General features: G+C 45.7%; 1 protein-coding gene across 1 annotated transcript in view; it reads left to right on the top strand.

The window, feature by feature from the left end:
• The first annotated feature begins 20,571 nt into the window (after positions 1 to 20,571).
• Positions 20,572 to 24,137, top strand: part of LOC106570687 (macrophage mannose receptor 1) — a 14,769-nt gene continuing 11,203 nt past the window's right edge. Inside the window, exon 1 of the mRNA XM_045693718.1 lies at positions 20,572 to 20,770. Within this exon, the coding sequence (XP_045549674.1) occupies positions 20,572 to 20,770 (199 nt within the window). The remainder of the gene's footprint in view (positions 20,771 to 24,137) is intronic.

The following is a 24,137-nucleotide window of genomic DNA, read 5'->3' as shown; positions in this document are numbered from 1 at the left end:
AGTGTTGACCTGTTTAAAGGTCTTACTCACGTCGGCTACGGAGAGCGTGATCACACTGTCGTCCAGAACAGCTGATGCTCTCATGCATGCCTCTGTGTTGCTTGCCTCGAAGCGAATATAGAATTGATTTAGCTCGTCTGGTAGGCGGGAAAGCTTTCGACTGTGCTTCCCTTTGTAGTCTGTAATAGTTTGCAGGCCATGCCACATAAGACGAGCGTCAGAGCCGGTGTAGTACAATTCAATCTTAGTCCTGTATTGGCGCTTTTCCTGTTTGATGGTTAGTCAGAGGGCATAGCAGGATTTCTTATAAGCTTCTTGGTTAGAGTCCCGCTCCTTGAAAGCGGCAGCTCTAGCCTTTAGCTCAGTGGGAATGTTGCCTGTAATCCAAGGCTTCTGGTTGGGGTATGTACGTACAGTCACTGTCGAGACGACATCCCAAATGGCGCTCTATTCCCATAGAGCTCTGGTCAAATGTAGGCTGCCATTTGGGACACAGACTGTATATTTCTATTTCTGAGTGTGTGAGTTGGCTGTAGTTTACGTATGTGTGGGTGTCTTTGAGGTTGAGAGCACAAATGGAGCATGTTTGCATGTGTACCAATCTTTGCCTCTCTCTCTCTCTCTCTCTCTCTCTCTCTCTCTCTCTCTCGCTCTCTCTCTCGCTCTCCTTCTCTCTCTCTCTCTCTATGTTCTAATCTGGGGTTAATCTGCAGACAAGGAGGTGACTGTGGAGACGCCCGGAGGGAGGGAACAGAGAAAGAGAGTGTGAGAGAGAGAGGAATGGGAATGGACAGCACAGCAGAAGTGAGAGAGAGAGAGAGAGAGAGAGAGAGAGAGAGAGAGAGAGAGAGAGAGAGAGAGAGAGAGAGAGAGAGAGAGAATCTAAGTTTATGTGTGTGTTTGTGCGGTCCCCCCATGTCAGAGAGGATGTTGTCCAGATAACATGGGTCTGACATGACAGAGAGACAGACAGAGACCCTTTCACAACCACAGACACCAGGGACAGTGTGTGTGTGTGATCCACACAGTGGTGCATTGTTAGTTTCTGATGAGAACAATAGTCTCTCTATCAGACAGATTATTAGTTATTTTGGCTAGTTGGCTTGGGCTGATAGACGGTCAATGATAACACAAACACACACTGAAACGCACAAACACACACACACACACTAAAATGTACGCACATACACACCTTTCAGCTTCTTTTCCACGCTATTATATCAAATCAATAATCGCCTTAGAAAAAAGTAAGAATTAAGAAGATTTAGAAAAAGGAGAAGTGGGACGTGGAAAGGATTATAAAGGCATTCCAATACCAGAACAAGAAAAGAGACTGTACAGATGTAGGGTCTTCATTTGATCACCCTTTTGTTGCAGATCATTTTCCTGCATGGCAGGAAATACAAACTAGTATTGTATTCGAGGTTTAAAAAAAAAATGATTCTAAAGTTTAAAATGTCACTCTTTATTTACCATAGCGGAAAAACGTCCTATTAATCATAATCCACATAATAATTACTATTTTCCTGTTGTTGTAGGATTATTTTCCTGACAAAGCAAACTGGCTCAAATCATGATCCTACATCTGTATATCGACAAGCAAAGAGAGAAAGAGAGTCTTTTTTTCCAGGTCAGCTCTAGTGCCTGGGGCTAAACTTGCCGTTCTGTTACTGTTTTTCTTCTCCTCTTTTCCCTCTTTCCCTCTCTCGCCCGGGGGCAAAGTCGAGCTGCAACAGGATTCAGTCCTGTTCCCACGGAGACCAGAGAGACATTGCTGCCATGACAACAAGGCTTCATCGCTTACTGGAGCGGAGAACTAGACCCAGCACTCTTCTGCTGTCATACTCTATCTTTCACACTGTTTTGGCATCTATTTCTCTCTCTTACTCTTGATCTATCTCCATTTTTCTATGCCTCTCTCTCAATCTAAACTGAACAAAAATATAAACGCAACATGCCAAAATGTCTACGATTTTACTGAGTTACAGTTCATATAAGGGAATCAGTCAATTTAAATAAATGAATTTGTCCCTAATCTATGGATTTCACATGACCGGGCAGGGCCGCAGCACATGGGTGGGCCTGGCCCACCCACTTGGGAGCCAGGCCCAGCCAATGAGAATTAGTTTTTTTCCCACAAAAGGGCTTTATTACAGCTGTCCGGTTGGCTGGTCTCAGACGATTCCACAGGTGAAAAAGCCGGATGTGGAGGTCCTGGGATGGTGGGATTACACATGGTCTGCGGTTGTGAGGCTGGTTGGACGTACTGCCAAATTCTCGAAAAACGGCTTATGGTAGAGAAATTAACATTAAATTCTCTGGCAACAGCTCTGCCGGCACTGCATCTCAGTGCTAGAGGCGTCACTACAGACCCAGGTTCGGTTCCAGGCTGTATCACAACCGGCCGTGATTGGGAGTCCCGTAGGTCGGCGCAATTGGCCCAGCGTCATCCGGGTTTGGCCGGGATAGGCCGTCATTGTAAACTAAGAATTTGTTCTTAACTGACTTTCCTAGTTAAATAAAGGTTAAATAAAAAATAAAAAATGGTGGACATTCCTGCAGTCAGCATTCCAATTGCACGCTCCCTCAAAACTTCAGACATCTGTGGCATTGTGTTGTCTGACAAAACTGCACATTTTATAGTGACCTTTTATTGTCCCCCAGCACAAGGTGCACCTTTGTAATGATCATGCTGCATAATCAGCTTTTTGATATGCCACATCTGTCAGGTGGATGGATTATCTTGGCAAAGGAGAAATGCTCACTGACAGGGATGTAAACACATTTGTTCTGCTTTTTGTGTGTATGGAACAATTTGTGGATCTTTACTTTCAACTCATGAAACATGGGACCAACACTTTACATGTTGCGTTTATATTTCTGTTCTGTATATATCTCTATTCTCTCTGTCTTCTCCCTCTCCACTCTCTTTTTTCCTCTCACTCTCCTTTTCACTTTTACGTTATCTTGCTCCTTCTTGTTTACCTTCACATGGAGAGAGAGAGAGAGAGAGAGAGAAGGAAGGAGAGAGAGGAAGAGGGAGAGAGAGGGGGAAGGAGAGAGAGAGATAGAGAATGAGAGAGAGAGAGAGAGAAGGAGAGAGAGAGATAGAGAATGAGAGAGAGAGAGAGAGAGAGAGAGAGAAGGAGAGAGAGAGATAGAGAATGAGAGAGAGAGAGAGAGAGAGAGAGAGAGAGGGGGAAGGAGCGAGAGAGAGAGGGAAGGAGAGAGAGAGAGAGAGAGGATGAAGGTAATAGAGGGAGAGAGAAGTCTCCTCTCCTTCCCTCTCTCTCTCACCTCTCTTCTCTACCTGTCTGACTCTCCTCCTCTCATCCTCGCAGGGATGAGAATTAAACTGGTGGTGAGATAATTTAATCACAATTCAGACAACACAAACATGCACACACACACACACACACACGCACACACACATACCGCACTAGAGAATTGATGAACTGAGCGGCTGTTAATGAAATAGAGAATAGGATAATCACATCAAGCCCTGGTCCTTGACGATTCATCATGTGCTTCTTCACCAGGTGACGTTCTCTATAGAATGTGGTAGCAGAATGAATGATAACGTGAAGCCTTAATCACACACATTGTTGATTGATTGGTTGATTCGAATATTCATGGGTTAATTGACTGAGTGCAATCACTCACATAGTCAAATTTGGTATGCAAATGCACTTCTATCTCTCTAGATACAATGGAAGATACAATTGTGTTGTAAGAAGCCATCCTCTACTTCTGTGTTGATGCTACAGACAAGCCCAGAGAGAGAGAGAGAGGACTTTCTGCCCTGTTCCCCTTTCATTTCTCTCCCTCATCAAACCCAGCTCTCGTTCCCTCGCTCCATGTCTGGTTCCCCCTGATGTAGAGTGACATTTAGTGCAGTCTGCCCTTTACGGTTTGGCGTCTATTTCTCTACATTATTTGGTCGTTAGAGAGAAGGAGACATGTAAGGGCGATGGTGAGGTGGCAGGGGTGTGTGTGTGTGTGTGTGTGTGTGTGTGTGTGTGTGTGTGTGTGTGTGTGTGTGTGTGTGTGTGTGTGTGTGTGTGTGTGTGTGTGTGTGTGTGAGAGAGAGTTTGTGTGTGAGTTTGTGTGTGAGTTTGTAGATTTATATTATTGATGTGCCTGTCGAGGAGACTCTTCGTCACTCACAGCAGGAGAGCAGGCTGTGTGTGTATGTGTGTGTGTGAGAGAGAGAGAGAGAGAGAGAGAGAGACACACACAAAGTAGTGGGGGTAGTGGTGATAGTGGGGGTAGTGGGGGTAGTGTGATAGTGGTGATAGTGGGGGTAGTGGGGGTAGTGGGGGTAGTGGTGATAGGGGTAGTGGGGGTAGTGATGATAGTGGGGGTAGTGGGGGTAGTGGTGATAGGGGGTAGTGGGGGTAGTGGTGATAGTGGGGGTAGTGGGGGTAGTGGTGATAGTGGGGGTAGTGTGATAGTGGGGGTAGTGGGGGTAGTGTGATAGTGGGGGTAGTGATGATAGTGGGGGTAGTGGTGATAGTGGAGGTAGTGGGGGTAGTGGTGAAAGTGGTGATAGTGGGGGTAGTGGGGGTAGTGGTGATATTGGGGGTAGTGTGATAGTGGGGGTAGTGGGGGTAGTGTGATAGTGGGGGTAGTGATGATAGTGGGGGTAGTGGGGGTAGTGGTGATAGTGGAGGTAGTGGGGGTAGTGGTGAAAGTGGTGATAGTGGGGGTAGTGGTGATAGTGGTGATAGTGGGGGTAGTGGGGGTAGTGGTGATAGTGGTGATAGTGGGGGTAGTGGTGATAATGGGGGTAGTGTGGGTAGTGGTGATAGTGGGGGTAGAGGTGATAGTGGGGGTAGTGGGGGTAGTGGTGATAGTGGGGGTAGTGTGATAGTGCGGGTAGTGTGATAGTGGGGGTAGTGTGATAGTGGGGGTAGTGGGGGTAGTGGGGGTAGTGGGTTTAGGGGTGGTAGTGGGGGTAGTGTCATAGTGGTGATAGTGGGGGTAGTGTGATAGTGGGGGTAGTGTGATTGTGGGGGTAGTGGTGATAGTGGGGGTAGTGTGATAGTGGGGGTAGTAAGATTGTGGGGGTAGTGGTGATAGTGGGGGTAGTGTGACAGTGGGGGTAGTGGTGATAGTGGTGATAGTGGGGGTAGTGGTGATAGTGGGGTAGTGGGGGTAGTGGTGATAGTGGGGGTAGTGGGGGTAGTGGTGATAGTGGGGGTAGTGGTGATAGTGGTGATATTGGGGGTAGTGGTGACAGTGGGGGTATGTGATAGTGGGGGTAGTGTGATAGTGGTGATAGTGGGGGTAGTGGGGGTAGTGGGGGTAGTGTGATAGTGTGATAGTAGTGATAGTGGGGGTAGTGGGGGTAGTGTGATAGTGGTGATAGTGGGGGTAGTGTGATAGTGGGGGTAGTGGTGATAGTGGGGGTAGTGTGATAGTGGGGGTAGTGTGATAGTGGGGGTAGTGTGATAGTGTGATAGTGGTGATAGTGGGGGTAGTGTGATAGTGGGGGTAGTGGTGATAGTGGGGGTAGTGTGATAGTGGGGGTAGTGGTGATAGTGGGGGTAGTGTGATAGTGGGGGTAGTGTGATCGTGGGGGTAGTGGTGATAGTGGGGGTAGTGTTATAGTGGGGGTAGTGTGATAGTGGGGGTAGTGGTGATAGTGGGGGTAGTGGGGGTAGTGTGATAGTGGGGGTAGTGGTGATAGTGGTGATAGTGGGGGTAGTGGTGATAGTGGGGGTAGTGGTGATGGTAGGGGTAGTGTGATAGTGGGGTAGTGGTGATAGTGGGGGTAGTGTGATAGTGGGGTAGTGGTGATAGTGGGGGTAGTGGGGGTAGTGTGGTAGTGGTGGTAGTGGTGATAGTGGGGGTAGTGGTAGTAGTGGGGTAGTGGTGATAGTGGTGTTAGTGAGATAGTGGTGTTAGTGAGATAGTGGTGACAGTGGTGTTAGTGAGATAGGGGTGATAGTGGTGTTAGTGAGATAGGGGTGATAGTGGTGTTAGTGAGATAGTGGTGATAGTGGTGATAGTGGTGATAGTGGTGATAGTGGTGATAGCGGTGTTAGTGGTTATAGAGGTGATAGTGGTGTTAGTGGTGATAGTGGGGTTAGTGGTTATAGAGGTGATAGTGGTGATAGTGGTGTTAGTAGTGATAGTGGTGATAGTGGTGATAGTGGTGTTAGTGGTTATAGAGGTGATAGTGGTGATAGTGGTGTTAGTGGTGATAGTGGTGATAGTGGTGTTAGTGGTGATAGTGGTGATAGAGGTGTTAGTGAGATAGTGGTGTTAGTGGGATAGTGGTGATAGTGGTGTTAGTGGTGATAGTGGTGTTAGTGAGATAGTGGTGATAGAGGTGATAGTGGTGTTAGTGAGATAGTGGTGATATAGGTGATAGTGGTGTTAGTGAGATAGTGGTGATAGTGGTGATAGTAGTGATAGAGGTGTTAGTGAGATAGTGGTTTTAGTGGTGATAGTGGTGATAGTGGTGTTAGTGAGATAGTAGTGATAGAGGTGTTAGTGAGATAGTGGTTTTAGTGGTGATAGTGGTGATAGTGGTGTTAGTGAGATAGTAGTGATAGAGGTGTTAGTGAGATAGTGGTTTTAGTGGTGATAGTGGTGATAGTGGTGTTAGTGAGATAGTAGTGATAGAGGTGTTAGTGAGATAGTGGTGATAGTGGTGATAGTGGTGATAGTAGTGATAGAGGTGTTAGTGAGATAGTGGTTTTAGTGGTGATGGTGGTGTAAACTTCTGCTTTCTTTGTGTGCATCCCAAAAGGCAGTCTTTTCCCTATATAGTGTACTACTTTTGACCAGGGCCCTACTTTACTCCCTATCTCCCCTCAGCCAGAGCATATGGGCTACACGCAGGTGGGGGTGATGGATCTTATGGATTTAATATATGGACATAATAGATTTTTCGCGTGGTGCTATTAGCCAAACGTTGTGCGTGACTTTATTTAAGTGACCAAGGCCAGTAGCCACAGTCAGAGACATAAGGATACAGAGTAATGCAAACAGTAGGCCATGTTGGCTCTGAAAGGTCCAAAGCAAACAAGATGGAATATAATTCTGAGCCAAAATGGCACCCATTGGAGTTTACATTTTCAAAGAAGACACGCGCAAAACACACGTACGCACGCACACACACACACACACACACACACACACACACACACACACACACACACACACACACACACACACACACACACACACACACACACACACACACACACACACACACACACACACACACACACACATACACACACACAAACATACAAACGCACTGGTGTGTGACTGCTGCATTCTGCCGCCCCCTTCCACCGGATGTTCATCCACTGTTACCATGGTCACCATGGAAAGTTCGATGGGGTTCTCAGGGCGACAGCTTGGGAGTCTCACATGGAACGTCACTTGGTAGAAACGCGGGGGGGGCAGAGGAGAGCAAGAGGAGAGGAGAGGAGAGGAGAGGAGAGGAGAGGAGAGGAGAGGAGAGGAGAGGAGAGGAGAGGAGAGGAGAGGAGAGGAGAGGAGAGGAGAGGAGAGGAGAGGAGAGGAGAGGAGAGGAGAGGAGAGTGAGAGGAGAGGAGAGAGAGATGGGAGACTGAGAGGAAGAGGAGACAGAGGAGAGAGATATGGGAGACTGAGAGGAAGAGGAGACAGAGGAGAGAGATATGGGAGACTGAGAGGAGAGTTGAGAGAGATGGGAAGTGAGAGGATGGATGGGGTGGAAGAAGAGAGGAATTGTGTAAATATGTCTGGCCTTTTCGCCGTGCTTTAATAAATCATTGCTGTACTATCCGCCTCCTGTGTCTGCATCTGGGTCATTTCCTGAGTCGGGATTTTACAGTTCTCAATCATTTATTGAAACATGGGGCAAAGGGCAGGTCGAGGAATGGCAGAGGTTCGTGATCAGGTCAGAGTCAGACAGGCACAGGACAGCAGGCAGGCTTGGGGTCAAGGCAGGCAGAACGGTCAGAACCGGGAAAAACTAAGAAACAAACACTTGAGAAACAGGAAAACGGGAAAGCACGCTGGTAAGACCTGACAAGACAAGACGAACTGGCAACAGACAAACAGAACACAGGTTTCAATGATCAGGGGATAATGGGGAAGACGAGCGACACCTGGAGGGGGGTGGAAATAGATCAGGGTGTAACATATACACAATATAGACCATAGAGCCCAGAGGTATAGACCATATAGACCATATAGACCATATAGCCCAGAGGTATAGACCATATAGACCATATAGACCATATAGCCCAGAGGTATAGACCATATAGACCATATAGACCATATAGCCCAGAGGTATAGACCATATAGACCATAAAGACCATATAGACAATATAGACCATAGAGCCCAGAGGTATAGACCAGAGGTATAGAACATATAGCCCAGAGGTATAGACCAGAGGTATAGACCATATAGACCAGAGGTATAGACCATATAGCCCAGAGGTATAGACTACATAGACCATAAAGACCATATAGACCATATAGCCCAGAGGTATAGACCAATTGACCATATAGACCAGAGGTATAGACCATATAGCCCAGAGGTATAGACCATATAGCCCAGAGGTATAGACCATATATAGACCAGAGGTATAGACCATATAGACCAGAGGTATAGACCATATAGCCCAGAGGTATAGACCATATAGACCAGAGGTATAGACCATATAGCCCAGAGGTATAGACCATATAGACCATATAGACCAGAGGTAAAGACCATATAGACCATAAAGACCATATAGACCAGAGGTATAGACACATAGACCATATACACAATATAGACCATATAGACCAGAGGTATAGACCATATAGACCAGAGGTATAGACCATATAGCCCAGAGGTATAGACCATATAGACCAGAGGTATAGACCATATAGCCCAGAGGTATAGACCATATAGACCAGAGGTATAGACCATATAGACCAGAGGTAAAGACCATATAGACCATAAAGACCATATAGACCAGAGGTATAGACACATAGACCATATACACAATATAGACCATATAGACCAGAGGTATAGACCATATAGCCCAGAGGTATAGACCATATAGCCCAGAGGTATAGACCATATAGACCAGAGGTATAGACCATATAGACCAGAGGTATAGACCATATAGCCCAGAGGTATAGACCATATAGACCAGAGGTATAGACCATATAGCCCAGAGGTATAGACCATATAGCCCAGAGGTATAGACCATATAGACCAGAGGTAAAGACCATATAGACCATAAAGACCATATAGACCAGAGGTATAGACACATAGACCATATACACAATATAGACCATATAGACCAGAGGTATAGACCATATAGCCCAGAGGTATAGACCATATAGCCCAGAGGTATAGACCATATAGACCAGAGGTATAGACCATATAGCCCAGAGGTATAGACCATATAGACCAGAGGTAAAGACCATATAGACCAGAGGTATAGACCATATAGACCATAAAGACCATATAGACAATATAGACCATCTTGACCAGAGGTATAGACTAGAGGTATAGACTATATAGACCAGAGGTATAGACCAGAAGTATAGACACATAGACCATATACACAATATAGACCATATACACAATATAGACCATAGAGCCCAGAGGTATAGACCATATAGACCATAAAGACCAAATAGACAATATAGACCATCTTGACCAGAGGTATAGACCAGAGGTATAGACTATATAGACCAGAGGTATAGACCAGAAGTATAGACCAGAGGTATAGACCATATAGCCCAGAGGTATAGACCAGAGGTATAGACTATATAGACCAGAGGTATAGACCAGAAGTATAGACCAGAGGTATAGACCATATAGCCCAGACGTACAGACCAGAGGTATAGACTATATAGACCAGAGGTATAGACCAGAAGTATAGACCAGAGGTATAGACCATATAGCCCAGAGGTATAGACACATAGACCAGAGGTATAGACCATATAGCCCAGAGGTATAGACACATAGACCAGAGGTATAGACCATATAGCCCAGAGGTATAGACCAGAGGTGTAGACCATATAGACCAGAGGTGTAGACCAGAGGTGTAGACCAGAGGTATAGACACATAGACCATATACACCATATAGACCATAGAGCCCAGAGGTATAGACCATATAGACCATAAAGACCATATAGACCATCTTGACCAGCGGTATAGACCAGAGGTACAGACCATATAAACCAGAGGTATAGACACATAGACCATATAGACTCTTTAGCCCAGAGGTATAGACCATATAGCCCAGAGGTATTGACCATATAGACCAGAGGTATAGACCATATAGCCCAGAGGTATAGACCATATAAACCAGAGGTATAGACCACATAGACCAGAGGTATAGACCATATAGCCCAGAGGTATAGACCAGAGGTGTAGACCATATAGACCAGAGGTATAGACCATAAAGACCAGAGGTATAGACCACATAGACCAGAGGTATAGACCATATAAACCAGAGGTATAGACCACATAGACCAGAGGTATAGACCATACAGCCCAGAGGTATAGACCAGAGGTATAGACCAGAGGTATAGACCATACAGCCCAGAGGTATAGACCAGAGGTATAGACCATATAGACAAGAGGTATAGACACATAGACCATATAGATCATATAGACTCTTTAGCCCAGAGGTATAGACCATATAGCCCAGAGGTATAGACCAGAGGTAAAGACCATATAGCCCAGAGGTATAGACACATAGACCATATAGACCATATAGACTCTTTAGCCCAGAGGTATAGCCCAGAGGTATAGCCCAGAGGTATAGACCATATAGCCCAGAGGTATAGACCATATAGCCCAGAGGTATAGACCATATAAACCAGAGGTATAGACCACATAGACCAGAGGTATAGACCATATAAACCAGAGGTATAGACCATATAGACCAGAGGTATAGACCAGAGGTATAGACCAGAGGTATAGACCATATAGACCAGAGGTGTAGACCATTTAGACCAGAGGTATAGACACATAGACCATATAGACCATATAGACCATATAGGCCAGAGGTATAGACCAGAGGTATAGACCAGAGGTATAGACTATATAGCCCAGAGGTATAGACCGTTTAGACCAGAGGTACAGCGCCTTCGGAAAGTATTGTACTGTGAACCATCAGATCCTCCTCTCCACCCTCTCCGAGTTGGATATCTCCGGCGCGGCTCACTCTTGGATTGCGTCCTACCTGACAGGTCGCTCCTACCAGGTGGCGTGGCGAGAATCCGTCTCCGCACCACGTGCTCTCACCACTGGTGTCCCCCAGGGCTCAGTTCTAGGCCCTCTCCTATTCTCGCTTTACACCAAGTCACTTGGCTCTGTCATATCCTCACATGGTCTCTCCTATCATTGCTACGCAGACGACACACAAATAATCTTCTCCTTTCCCCCTTCTGATAACCAGGTGGCGAATCGCATCTCTGCATGTCTGGCAGACATATCAGTGTGGATGATGGATCACCACCTCAAGCTGAACCTCGGCAAGACGGAGCTGCTCTTCCTCCCGGGGAAGGACTGCCCTTTCCATGATCTCGCCATCACGGTGGACAACTCCATTGTGTCCTCCTCCCAGAGTGCTAAGAGCCTCGGCGTGACCCTGGACAACACCCTGTCGTTCTCCGCTAACATCAAGGCGGTGACCCGATCCTGTAGGTTCATGCTATACAACATTCGCAGAGTACGACCCTGCCTTACACAGGAAGCGGCGCAGGTCCTAATCCAGGCACTTGTCATCTCCTGTCTGGATTACTGCAACTCCCTGTTGGCGGGGCTCCCTGCCTGTACCATTAAACCCCTACAACTCATCCAGAACGCCGCAGCCCGTCTGGTGTTCAACCTTCCCAAGTTCTCTCACGTCACCGCGCTCCTCCGCACACTCCACTGGCTTCCAGTTGAAGCTCGCATCTGCTACAAGACCATGGTGCTTGCCTATGGAGCTGTGAGGGGAACGGCACCTCCGTACCTTCAGGCTCTGATCAGGCCCTACACCCAAACAAGGGCACTGCGTTCATCCACCTCTGGCCTGCTGGCCCCCCCTACCTCTGCGGAAGCACAGTTCCCGCTCAGCCCAGTCAAAACTGTTTGCTGCCCTGGCACCCCAATGGTGGAACAAGCTCCCTCTCGACGCCAGGACAGCGGAGTCAATCACCACCTTCCTCTTTAAGGAATACCTGGGATAGGATATAGTAATCCTTCTAACCACCCCCCCCCCCCCAAAAGATATAGATGTACTATTGTAAAGTGGTTGTTCCACTGGATATCATAAGGTGAATGCACCAATTTGTAAGTCGCTCTGGATAAGAGCGTCTGCTAAATGACGAAAATTTAAAATGTAAATGTATTCAGAACCCTTGACTTTTAAAAAACATTTTATTACGTTACAGCCTTATTCTAAAATGTATTAAATAGTTTTTCCCCTCTTCAGTATGCACACAATAGCCCATAATGACAAAGCAAAAACACGTTTTTACACATTTTTGCTAATTTACATGAAATATCACATTTATACAAGTATTTTGACCCTTTACTCTATACATTGTTGAAGCACCTTTGGCAGTGATTACAGCATTGAGTCTTCTTGGGTATGACGCTACAAGCTTGGCACACCTGTATTTGGGGTGTTTCTCCCAATCTTCTCTGCAGATCCCCTCAAGCTCTGTCAGGTTGGATGGGGAGCGTCGATGCAAAGCTATTTTCAGGTCTCTCTATAGATGTTCAATCAGGTCCAGGCTCTGGCTGGGCCACTCAAGGACATTCAGAGACTTGTCCCAAAGCCACTCCTGTGTTGTCTTGGCTGTGTTGTCTTGGCTGTTGGAAGGTGAACCGTTGCCCCTGTCTGAGGTCCTGAGCGCTCTGGAGCAGGTTCTCATCAAGGATCTTTCTGTACTTTCCCTCGATCCTGAATAGTCTCCCAGTCCCTGCCACTGAAAAACATCCCCACAGCATGATGCTGCCACCACCATGCTTCACCGTAGGGATGATGCCAGGTTTCCTCCAGATGTGACGCTTGGCATTCAGGCCAAAGAGTTCAATCTTGGTTTCATCAGACCAGAGAATCTTGTTTCGCAAGGTCTGAGAATCCTTTAGGTTCCTTTTGGCAAACTCCAAGCCGGCTGTCATGTGCCTTTTACTGAGTAGTGGCATCCGCCTGGCCATTCTACCAGAAAGGCCTAATTGGTGGAGTGCTGCAGAGATGGTTGTCCTTCAGGAAGGTTCTCCAATCTCCACAGAGGAACTCTGGAGGTCTGTCAGAGTGACCATCGGGTTCTTGGTCACGTCCCTGACCAAGGCCATTCACCCCTGATTGCTCAGCTCTAGGAAGAGTGTTGGTGGTTCCAAACTTCTTCCATTTAAGAATGTTGGAGGCCACTGTGTTCTTGGAAAACTTCATTGCTGTAGAAATGTTTTGTTACCCTTCCCCAGATCTGTTCCTTGACACAAACCTGTCTCGGAGCTCTATGGACGATTCCTTCAACTTCATGGCTTGGTTTTTGCTCTGACATGCATTGTCAACGGTTTTACCTTATATAGACAGGTGTGTGCCTTTCCATCATGTTCAATCAATTGAATTTACCAAAGGTGGACTCCAATCAAGTTGTAGAAACATATCAAGGGTGATCAATGGAAACAGGATGCACCTGAGCTAAATTTCAAATATCATAGCAAAGGATCTGAATACTTACAGTAGCAGTAAAAAGTTTGGACACACCTACTCCTTCAAGGGTTTTCTTTAGGTACAGATCTGGGGAAGGGTAACAAAACATTTATGCAGCATTGAAGGTCTTCAAGAACACAGTGTCCTCCAACATTCTGAAATAACACACATGGAATCATGTATTATTAAACACATTTTTTAAAGTTGCCACCCTTTGTCTTGATGACAGCTTTGCAAACTCTTTGGCATTCTCTCATCCAGCTTCACCTGGAATGCTTTTCCAACAATCTTGAAGGAGTTCCCATATATGCTGAGCACATGTTGGCTACTTTTCCTTCACTCTGCAGTCCAACTCATCTCAAACCATCTCAACCCAATTGAGGTCAGGTGATTGTGGATGCCAGGTCATCTGATGCAGCACTCCATCACTCTCCTTCTTGGTAAAATAGCCCTTACACAGCCTGTAGGTGTGTTGGGTCATTGTCCAGTAGAAAAATAAATGATAGTCCCACTAAGTGCAAACCAGATGGGATGGCGTATCACTGCAGTCTCAGAAAGACACAGCGGTTGGAACCAAAAACCTAACATTTCGACTCATCAGACCAAAGGACAGATTTCCACTGGTCTAATGTCCATTGCTGTTTCTTGTCCCAAGCAAGAACCTTCTTCTTATTAATGTCCTTTAGTAGTGGTTTCTTCGCAGCAATTCAACCATGAAGTCCTGATTCAAGCAGTTTCCTCTGAACAGTTGATGTTGAGATGTGTCTGTTACTTGAACTCTGTGAAGCATTTATTTGGGCTGCAATCTGAGGTGCAGTCAAATCTAATGAATGTATCCTCTGCAGTAACTCTGGGTCTTCCTTCCCTTTAGCTGTCCTCATGAGAGCCAGCTTCATCATTGCACTTGATGGTTTTTGCAACTGAACTTGAAGAAACTTTGAAAGTTCTTAAAATTTTCCACGTTTGACTGACCTTCATGTTTTAAAGTAATGATGGACTGTCGTTTCTCTTTACTTATTTGAGCTTTTCTTGACATAATATTTGCAATAATATTTTTTATTTATTTTTTATTTATTTAACCTTTATTTAACTAGGCAAGTCAGTTAAGAACAAATTCGTATTTACAATGACGGCCTACCAAAAGGCAAAAGGCCTCCTGCGGGGAGACTGGGATTAAAAATATATATTTTTTAAATATATAAATATAGGACAAAACACACATCACGACAAGAGAGACAACACAACACTACATAAAGAGAGACCTAAGACAATAACATAGCAAAGCAGCAACACATGACAACACAGCATGGTAGCAACACAACATGACAACAACATGGTAGAACCTCAACATGGTAGCAGCACAAACATGGTACAAACATTATTGGGCACAGACAACAGCACAAAGGTCAAGATGGTAGAGACAACAATACATCACGCAAAGCTGCCACAACTGTCAGTAAGAGTGTCCATGATTGAGGCTTTGAATGAAGAGATTGAGATAAAACTGTCCAGTTTGAGTGTTTGTTGCAGTTCGTTCCAGTCGCTAGCTGCAGGGATGTGTGTGCTTTGGGGACCTCTAACAGAATGTGACTGGCAGAAAGGGTTTTGTGTATGGAGGATGAGGGCTGCAGTAGATATCTCAGATAGGTGGGAGTGAGGCCTAATACAAACAGTGTAGCTATTCCCTCCGCAAGGCAATCAAACAAGCTAAGCGTCAGTATAGAGACAAAGTGGAGTCACAATTCAACGGCTCAGACACGAGAGGTATGTGGCAGGGTCTACAGTCAATTACTACAAAAGAAAAACCAGCCCCGTCGCGGACCACGATGTCTTGCTCCCAGACAGACTAAACAACTTCTTTGCTCGCTTTGAGGACAATACAGTGCCACTGACACGGCCCGCTACCAAAACCTGCAGGCTCTCCTTCACTGCAGCCAACGTGAGTAAAACATTTAAACGTGTTAACCCTCGCAAGGCTGCAGGCCCAGACGGCATCTCTGGCCGCGTCCTCAGAGCATGCGCAGACCAGCTGGCTGGTGTGTTTAAGGACATATTAAATCAAACCTTATCCCAGTCTGCTGTTCCCACATGCTTCAAGAGGGCCACCATTGTTCCTGTTCCCAAGAAAGCTAAGGTAACTGAGCTAAATGACTACCGCCCCATAGCACTCACAGGAATGCCAAAAAGATCATCAAGGACAACAACCACCCGAGCCACTGCCTGTTCACCCTGCTATCATCCAGAAGGCGAGGTCAGTACAGGTGCATCAAAGCTGGGACCGAGAGACTGAAAAACAACTTCTATCTCAAGGCCATCAGACTGTTAAACAGTCATCACTAACATTGAGTGGCTGCTCCCAACATACTGACTCAACTCTAGCCACTTTAATAATGAAAAAAATGTAATAAATGTATCACTAGCCACTTTAAACAATGTCACTAATGTTTACATACCCTACATTACTCATCTCATATGTATATACTGTACTCTATACCATCCACTGCATCTTGCCTATGCCGTTCTATACCATCACTCATTAATATATATTTTTTTATGTACATATTCTTATTCATTCCTTTACACTTGTCTGTATAAGGTAGTTGTTGTGAAATTGTTGGGTTAGATTACTCGTTAGATATTACTGCATTGTCGGAACTAGAAGCACAAGCATTTCGCTACACTCGCATTAACATCTGCTAACCATGTGTATGTGACAAATAAAATTTGATTTGATTTGAGAAGGAAAGAAATACAGCGAATTAACTTATAACATCTGTTAATTGAAATGCATTCCTGGTGACTACCTCATGAAGCTGGTTTAGAGAATACTGCTGTCATCAAGTCAAAGGTTGGCTACTTTGAAGAATCTAAATCATGTTTTGATTTGTTTTACACTTTTTTGGTTACTACATGATTCCATATGTGTTATTTCATACAATGTAGAAAATAGTAAAAATAAAGAAAAACCCTGGAATGAGTAGGTGTGTCCAAACTTTGGACTGGTAATATATGTAAATAAGGTATTTCTGTTTTTTATTTGTAATACATTTGCAAAATTTTGAAAAAACCTGTTTTCGCTTTGTCATTATGGGGTATTGTGTGTAGATAGATGAGGGAAAAATGTATTTAATCCATATTAGAATAAGGCTGTAACGTAACAGAATATGGAAAAAGTCAAGAGGTCTGAATGCTTTCCGAATGCACTGTATGTGTCTCCAATATGGTCATACATTTGTCAGGTTAGGAAGTACAGCTCAGTTTCCACTTCATTTTATGGGCAGTGTGCACATAGCCTGTGTTCTCTTGAGAGCCAGGTCTGCCTACGGTGGCCACTCTCAATAGCAAGGCTATGCTTACTGAGTCTGTACATAGTCAAAGCTTTCCTTAAGATTAGGGTCAATCACAGTGGTCAGGTATTCTGCCACTGTGTACTCTCTGTTTAGGCCACTGTGACTCTCTTTGTTTTTATAGCTTACAGTTAATTCTTTGTTAGTAAGCACCTCCACACTAAATAATTTTCTCTTGGTGTGTGCCAGTGTAAAGGTTTTGCTTCCGTCCCTCTCCTCGCCCTAACCTGGCTTGAAACAGGGACTCTGCACACATAGACAAGCATCGTTACCCATCGCGCAACAAAAACCACAGCCCTTGAAGAGCAAGGGGAACAACTACTTCAGGTCTCAGAGCGAGTGACGTCACCCGATTATAACGCTATTAGCGCGCACCACCGCTAACTAACTAGCCATTTTACATCGCTTACACCAGCTCATGATCTTCATTAGTTTATTCAATATTTAAAACATACAATCTACTTGCAGTGAAGCCGTTCAACATTTACATTACATCCCAGTCATGTAATAGCTCCCACACAGAAGCAACAAGGGTCAACGCCCTGCTCATGGGCCCGTCGACAGATATCCACGAGGTCAAAATTCACCCAACTTATTGTGGGAAGCTTGTGGAAGGCTACCCGAGACGTTTGTCCCAAGTTAAACAATTGAAAGGCAATGCTACCAAATACTAATTGAGTGTATGTAAAATTCTGACCCACTGGGAATGTAATGAAATAAATAAAAGCTGAAATAAATCATTCTCTCTACTATTATTCTGACATTTCAGATTCTTAAAATAAAGTGGTGATCCTAACTGACCTAAGACAGGGAATTTTTACACGGATGAAATGTCAGGAATTGTGAAAAACTGAGTTTAAATGTATTTGGCTAATGTGTATGTAAACTTCCGACTTCAACTGTAGATAGGCATGCTTTATCTTGTCTGGTTTAGCATCCCAGATAAAGCAAAATATTTTTTGCTGATATGATTTTAAATACAAGTCATCAGGAGTAGGCAGCTCCATAAGTAAGTGAGTAAACTGAGAATAAGGAGTTAATTAGTGCAGTTTTTCTAATAAATAGACAGGTATTTACCTCTCCATGGTTGCAGGATCTTGTCTATTTTTACTAGTTTTCTGATTAAATTCTTTGTTGAGAGCTCATTTATAACTTTTGTGATATGAATACCAAGTATGTCTTCTTCACTGTCAACACATTTTATAGATAAACTGCAGGGTAAAAAGTTGTATTTATTAAAGATCCAATACTTAATAATGTACACTTTTAGTCCAGAAAGTCCAGAAAAGTTATCTAGATCTTCAATGAGACATTGCAGGGATCTAGCTTGAGGACTTAAATAAATATAAAACTTGAGTCATCGGCATACACCTTCGTTTTTAAGCCTTGGATTTCTAATCATCAAATGTTGTTTTTTGTTCTAATTTTTAATAGCTAGCATTTCGATGACCATAACGAATAGATATGATGACAGCGGACACCCTTGTATAACTCCCCTTGAGAATTCAAAACTCTGTGAGAAGCAGCCGCTATTTACTATTTTACACATGAGGTTGTTATACATTGTATAAGAGACTCACTGAAATTGATCAAATTCATTCTTACTTGATCAAAGGCCTTTTCAAAATATGCTATAAATACCAGGCCTGGCTTCTTAGATGTTTCATGTTGTTCTATACTTTTTTTTGGTACATTTTAGTCATTTTAGCAGACGCTCTTAACCAGAGCGACTTACAGTAGTGAGTGCATACATTTGTAGTAGTTGTCGTATATTGTCTCCAATGTATTGTCCATGTAAAAAACCTGTCTGATCTTTACATTTATCATCTGGGTCTTGTTTTAATAACAGTGAAGTAATTATCTTTTTGTTTTCTCATGATTTGGTTGGGTCTAATTGTGTTGCTGTCCTGGGGCTCTGTGGGGTCTGTTTGTGCTTATGAACAGAGCCCCAGGACCAGCTTGTTAAAGGGACTCTTCTCCAGTTTCATCTCTCTGTAGGTGATGGGTTTGCTATGGAAGGTTTGGGAATCGCTTCCTTTTAGCAGGTTGTAGAATTTAACAGCTCTTTTCTGGATTTGATAATAAGCGGGTATTGGCCTAATTCTGCTCTGCATGCGTTATTTGGTATTATTTGGTCTCAATTTGGTGTTTGTCCAACTTTGTGAATTCTTGATTGGTGAGCGAACCCCAGATATCACAACCATCAAGGGCAATAGGTTCTATAACTGATTTAAGTATTTTTAGCCAGATCCTAATTGGTATGTCAAATTGTATGTTCCTTTTGATGGCGTCTCTGTCTGTCTCGCTCTGTGTCTCTCATACGCCTCGCTCCTCCTCCTTCATTCAAGCTCCTCACCCACGGTCTGTCTTCCTCTTCCCTCCTCCCCCTCTCTCCTTCCTCCTCCCTCATCCTTTCTCCATCTCATCCTCCTCCCCCTCACTCCTCCCTCTTCTAACTCTCCCTCCCTCCCTCCTTCCCTCCCCTCCCTCCCTCCCTCCCTCCCTCCCTCCCTCCCTCCCTCCCTCCCTCCCTCCCTCCCTCCCTCCCTCCCTCCCTCCCTCCCTCCCTCCCTCCCTCCCTCTCATTCACTCTGTCTCTCTCCTCCCCCTCTTTCTCTCTCTCTCTCACTTACTGTGTCTCTCTCTCCTCCCCCTGTCCTCCTCCTCTATCTCGCTTCTCCCCCTCTCTCCTTCCTCCTCCCTCATCCTTCCTCCATCTCATTCTCCTCCCCCTCCCTCTCCCTCCTCCCTCTTCCAACTCTTCCTCCATCCTTTCTCTCTCTCTCCCTCTCTCTCTCACTCACTCTGTCTCTCTCCTCCCTCTCTCTCTCTCTCTCACTCACTCACTCTGTCTCTTTCTCTCCCACCCTCTCTCTCTCTCTCTCACTCACTCACTCACTCACTCACTCACTCACTCACTCACTCACTCACTCACTCACTCACTCACTCACTCACTCACTCACTCACTCACTCACTCACTCTGTCTCTCTCTCTCCTCCCCTCTCTCTCTACTCCCCCTATCTCCTGCCCTATATTCATATCTAATCTGGCCCAGTCTGATTTCTTGTCCGACTCCAATAATCTTGTCAAGACAGATGGCACACACACAAACACACACACACACACACACACACACACACACACACACACACACACACACACACACACACACACACACACACACACACACACACACACACACACACACACACACACACACACACACACACACAAACACACACACACAACACACACACACACACACACACACACACACACACTCTCTGTGACCCAGATTGGATTGGCTTCACGAAGCCTCTCCCTCCTACAGACTCCTGATCCCAACAGGATTAGCAACAGGGCCGATAACAGATTTAGAGATGAGGTGGGAGGAAGACCCTGGTTTAGAGATGAGGTGGAAAGAAGACCCTGGTTTAGAGATGGTGTGGAGGAAGACCCTGGTTTAGAGATGGTGTGGAGGAAGACCCTGGTTTAGAGATGGTGTGGAGGAAGACCCTGGTTTAGAGATGGTGTGGAGGAAGACCCTGGTTTAGAGATGAGGGAGGAAGACCCTGGTTCAGAGATGAGGGAGGAAGACCCTGGTTTAGAGATGAGGGAGGAAGACCCTGGTTTAGAGATGAGGGAGGAAGACCCTGGTTTAGAGATGAGGGAGGAAGACCCTGGTTTAGAGATGAGGGAGGAAGACCCTGGTTTAGAGATGAGGGAGGAAGACCCTGGTTTAGAGATGAGGGATGGTTAGAAATAGGAAGACCCTGGTTTAGAGATGAGGGAGGAAGACCCTGGTTTAGAGATGAGGGAGGAAGACCCTGGTTTAGAGATGAGGCAGGAAGGAAGACCCTGGTTCAGAAATGGGATGAAAGGAAGACCCTGGTTTAGAGATGAGGCAGGAAGGAAGACTGATGAAGAAAAAAAAACAAAATGGAAGAGGAAGATATTAGAGAAAGTAAGAGAGAGTTATAGAGAGAAAAGAAATACGGAGTGAGATGGAGAGATAGGGAATGACATAGAGGAAGAGATGAGAGAAAGAAAGAGAGAGAAAGAAAGAGAAGGAGAAGTATGATAACTGATGACGGTAATAAGGCCTCAGTCTTCTCATCGCAAACAAATTCATCGATCTTCCAATCAGCTCACCATCCTCCCAGATCTCAGCTACGATTCCTAATAATCTAACCCATTCCACTGAGCTCGGCTGATAAGAAGTGTGTACCTTTAATCCACCCGACATACCTCTTTATCTCTCCCTCCTTCTCTTCCTCTCATCTTCCCTCTGCAAACCTCCTGTGAGATTTGAGAGCGAGTGAGTGAGCGAGTGAGTGAGTGAGTGAGTGAGTGAGTGAGTGAGTGAGTGAGTGAGTGAGTGAGTGAGTGAGTGAGTGAGTGAGTGAGTGAGTGAGTGAGTGGGTGAGTGAGAAAGAGAGTGTGCAGGTGAGCAGGAGATGGAGAGAGAGAGAGAGCGAGAAAGAGAGAGAGAGAGAGAGAGAGAGAGAGAGAGAGAGAGAGGGAGGGAGTGAGTGAGTGAGGGTGAGAGGTAAAAGTGTAGATGAAAGATAAATGCCAGAGGGAAAGAGTTGCCCTTTACTATGATATGTTACAGATCAGTCTCTGAACCATGGCAGAGGGGAGGAGCAGAGAGAAGGGGAAAGAGAAGAGTGGAGGGAGGGAGGGAGGGGCAGAGAGAGGGGGGAGGAGAAGAGAGGAGTCAGGAGTGAAGAGAGGGGGGAGGTAGAAGTAGAGAGAAATGGAGAGGAGTCATTTTCCATCCTTCTAAATGAAGAAGATGAAACAAGCAGAGACTATTGAGATATAGCCTTAAACATCCTGCTGCCTTTCTCCCCAAATCCAATCCCTAATCAAATCTATTGATCCACAATAAAAGGCCCCCATCAAGCTAATGGCTCCAGTTTCCACACAGTATCTAGAGCAGGGCTGGGTAACCTTGAGAGCAAAACATTTTGACAGCGAAGAGAAAAGAAAATAAAGTTTTAGAGTACATTTCCTGCAATTCTACTCATTTTTGCCATGAGGCGGACAGAACAATTTGCAGGTTTACAGCTAATTTCCTGCAATTCTAAACTACATGTTTACATAGCTGGCTAGACTAATTTCCCAATCTAAAACATTTGAGTTGACATGGGCTAATTGAGTGACTGTCAGTGACTGAGGGGGTACATTGAACGCCAGTCACCCAGCCCTGTCGGAGAGGAAGACATTGGATTTACTTTGACCATAGACACCCTACATGCAACTCATTGGGGCGGAATTTTTGAGAGGAGGGTAATTCACATCACGTTCAGTTTAGTCTGCTACAAGAGCCCATCCCCCTACATAGCCCATCCCCCTACATAGCCCATCCCCCTACATAGCCCATCCCCCTACATAGCCCATCCCCCAACATAGCCCATCCCTACATAGCCCATCCCCCTACATAGCCCATCCCCCTACATAGCCCATCCCCTAAATAGCCCATCCCCTTACACAGCCCAACCCCTACATAGCCCATCCCCCTACATAGCCCATCCCTCTACATAGCCCATCCCCCCACATAGCTCATCCCCCTACATAGCCCACCCCCTACATAGCCCATCCCTCTACATAGCCCATCCCCCTACATAGCCAATCCCTCTACATAGCCCATCCCCCTACATAGCCAATCCCCCTACATAGCCCATCCCCCTACATAGCCCATTCCCCTACATAGCCCATCCCCCTACATAGCCCATCCCCCTACATAGCCCATCCCCCTACATAGCCCATCCCCCTACATAGCCCAACCCCTACATAGTACAATCCCCTACATAGCCCATCCCCCTACATAGCCAATCCCCCTACATAGCACATCCCCCTACATAGTCCACCCCCTACATAGCCCAACCCCTACATAGTATATCCCCCTACATAGTGTATCCCCTACATAGTACATCCCCCTACATAGTACATCCCCCCTTACATAGCCAATCCCCCTACATAGCCCATCCCCCTACACAGTACATCCCCCTACATAGCCCATCCCCCTACATAGCCCAACCCCTACATAGTACAATCCCCTACATAGCCCATCCCCCTACATAGCCAATCCCCCTACATAGCACATCCCCCTACATAGTCCACCCCCTACATAGCCCAACCCCTACATAGTATATCCCCCTACATAGTGTATCCCCTACATAGTACATCCCCCTACATAGTACATCCCCCCTACATAGCCAATCCCCCTACATAGCCCATCCCCCTACACAGTACATCCCCCTACATAGCCAATCCCCCTACATAGCCCATCCCCCTACATAGTACATCCCCCTACATAGCCCATCCCCCTACATAGTACATCCCCCTACATAGCCCATCCCCCTACATAGCCCATCCCCCTACATAGCCCATCCCTTACATAGCCCATCCCCCTACATAGCCCATCCCTTACATAGCCAATCCCCCTACATAGCCCATCCCCCTACATAGCCCAACCCCTACATAGTACAATCCCCTACATAGCCCATCCCCCTACATAGCCAATCCCCCTACATAGCACATCCCCCTACATAGTCCACCCCCTACATAGCCCAACCCCTACATAGTATATCCCCCCTACATAGTGTATCCCCTACATAGTACATCCCCCTACATAGTACATCCCCCCTACATAGCCAATCCCCCTACATAGCCCATCCCCCTACACAGTACATCCCCCTACATAGCCAATATCCCTACATAGCCCATCCCCCTACATAGTACATCCCCCTACATAGCCCATCCCCTACATAGTACATCCCCCTACATAGCCCATCCCCCTACATAGTACATCCCCCTACATAGTACATCCCCCTACATAGCCAATCCCCCTACATAGCCCATCCCCCTACATAGTACATCCCCCTACATAGCCCATCCCCCTACACAGTACATCCCCCTACATAGTACATCCCCCTACATAGTACATCCCCCTACATAGCCAATCCCCCTACATAGCCAATCCCCTACATAGCCCATCCCCCTACACAGTACATCCCCCTACATACATCCCCCTACATAGCCAATCCCTCTACATAGCCCATCCCCCAACACAGTACATCCCCTATCTCTCTCAGACTCGCAGAGAGGAAACAG

The sequence above is a fragment of the Salmo salar genome, chromosome ssa14 (genome assembly GCF_905237065.1).
Source record: "Salmo salar chromosome ssa14, Ssal_v3.1, whole genome shotgun sequence".
Classification (NCBI taxonomy): domain Eukaryota; kingdom Metazoa; phylum Chordata; class Actinopteri; order Salmoniformes; family Salmonidae; genus Salmo; species Salmo salar.
This window is presented reverse-complemented; position numbering and strand designations above follow the sequence as displayed.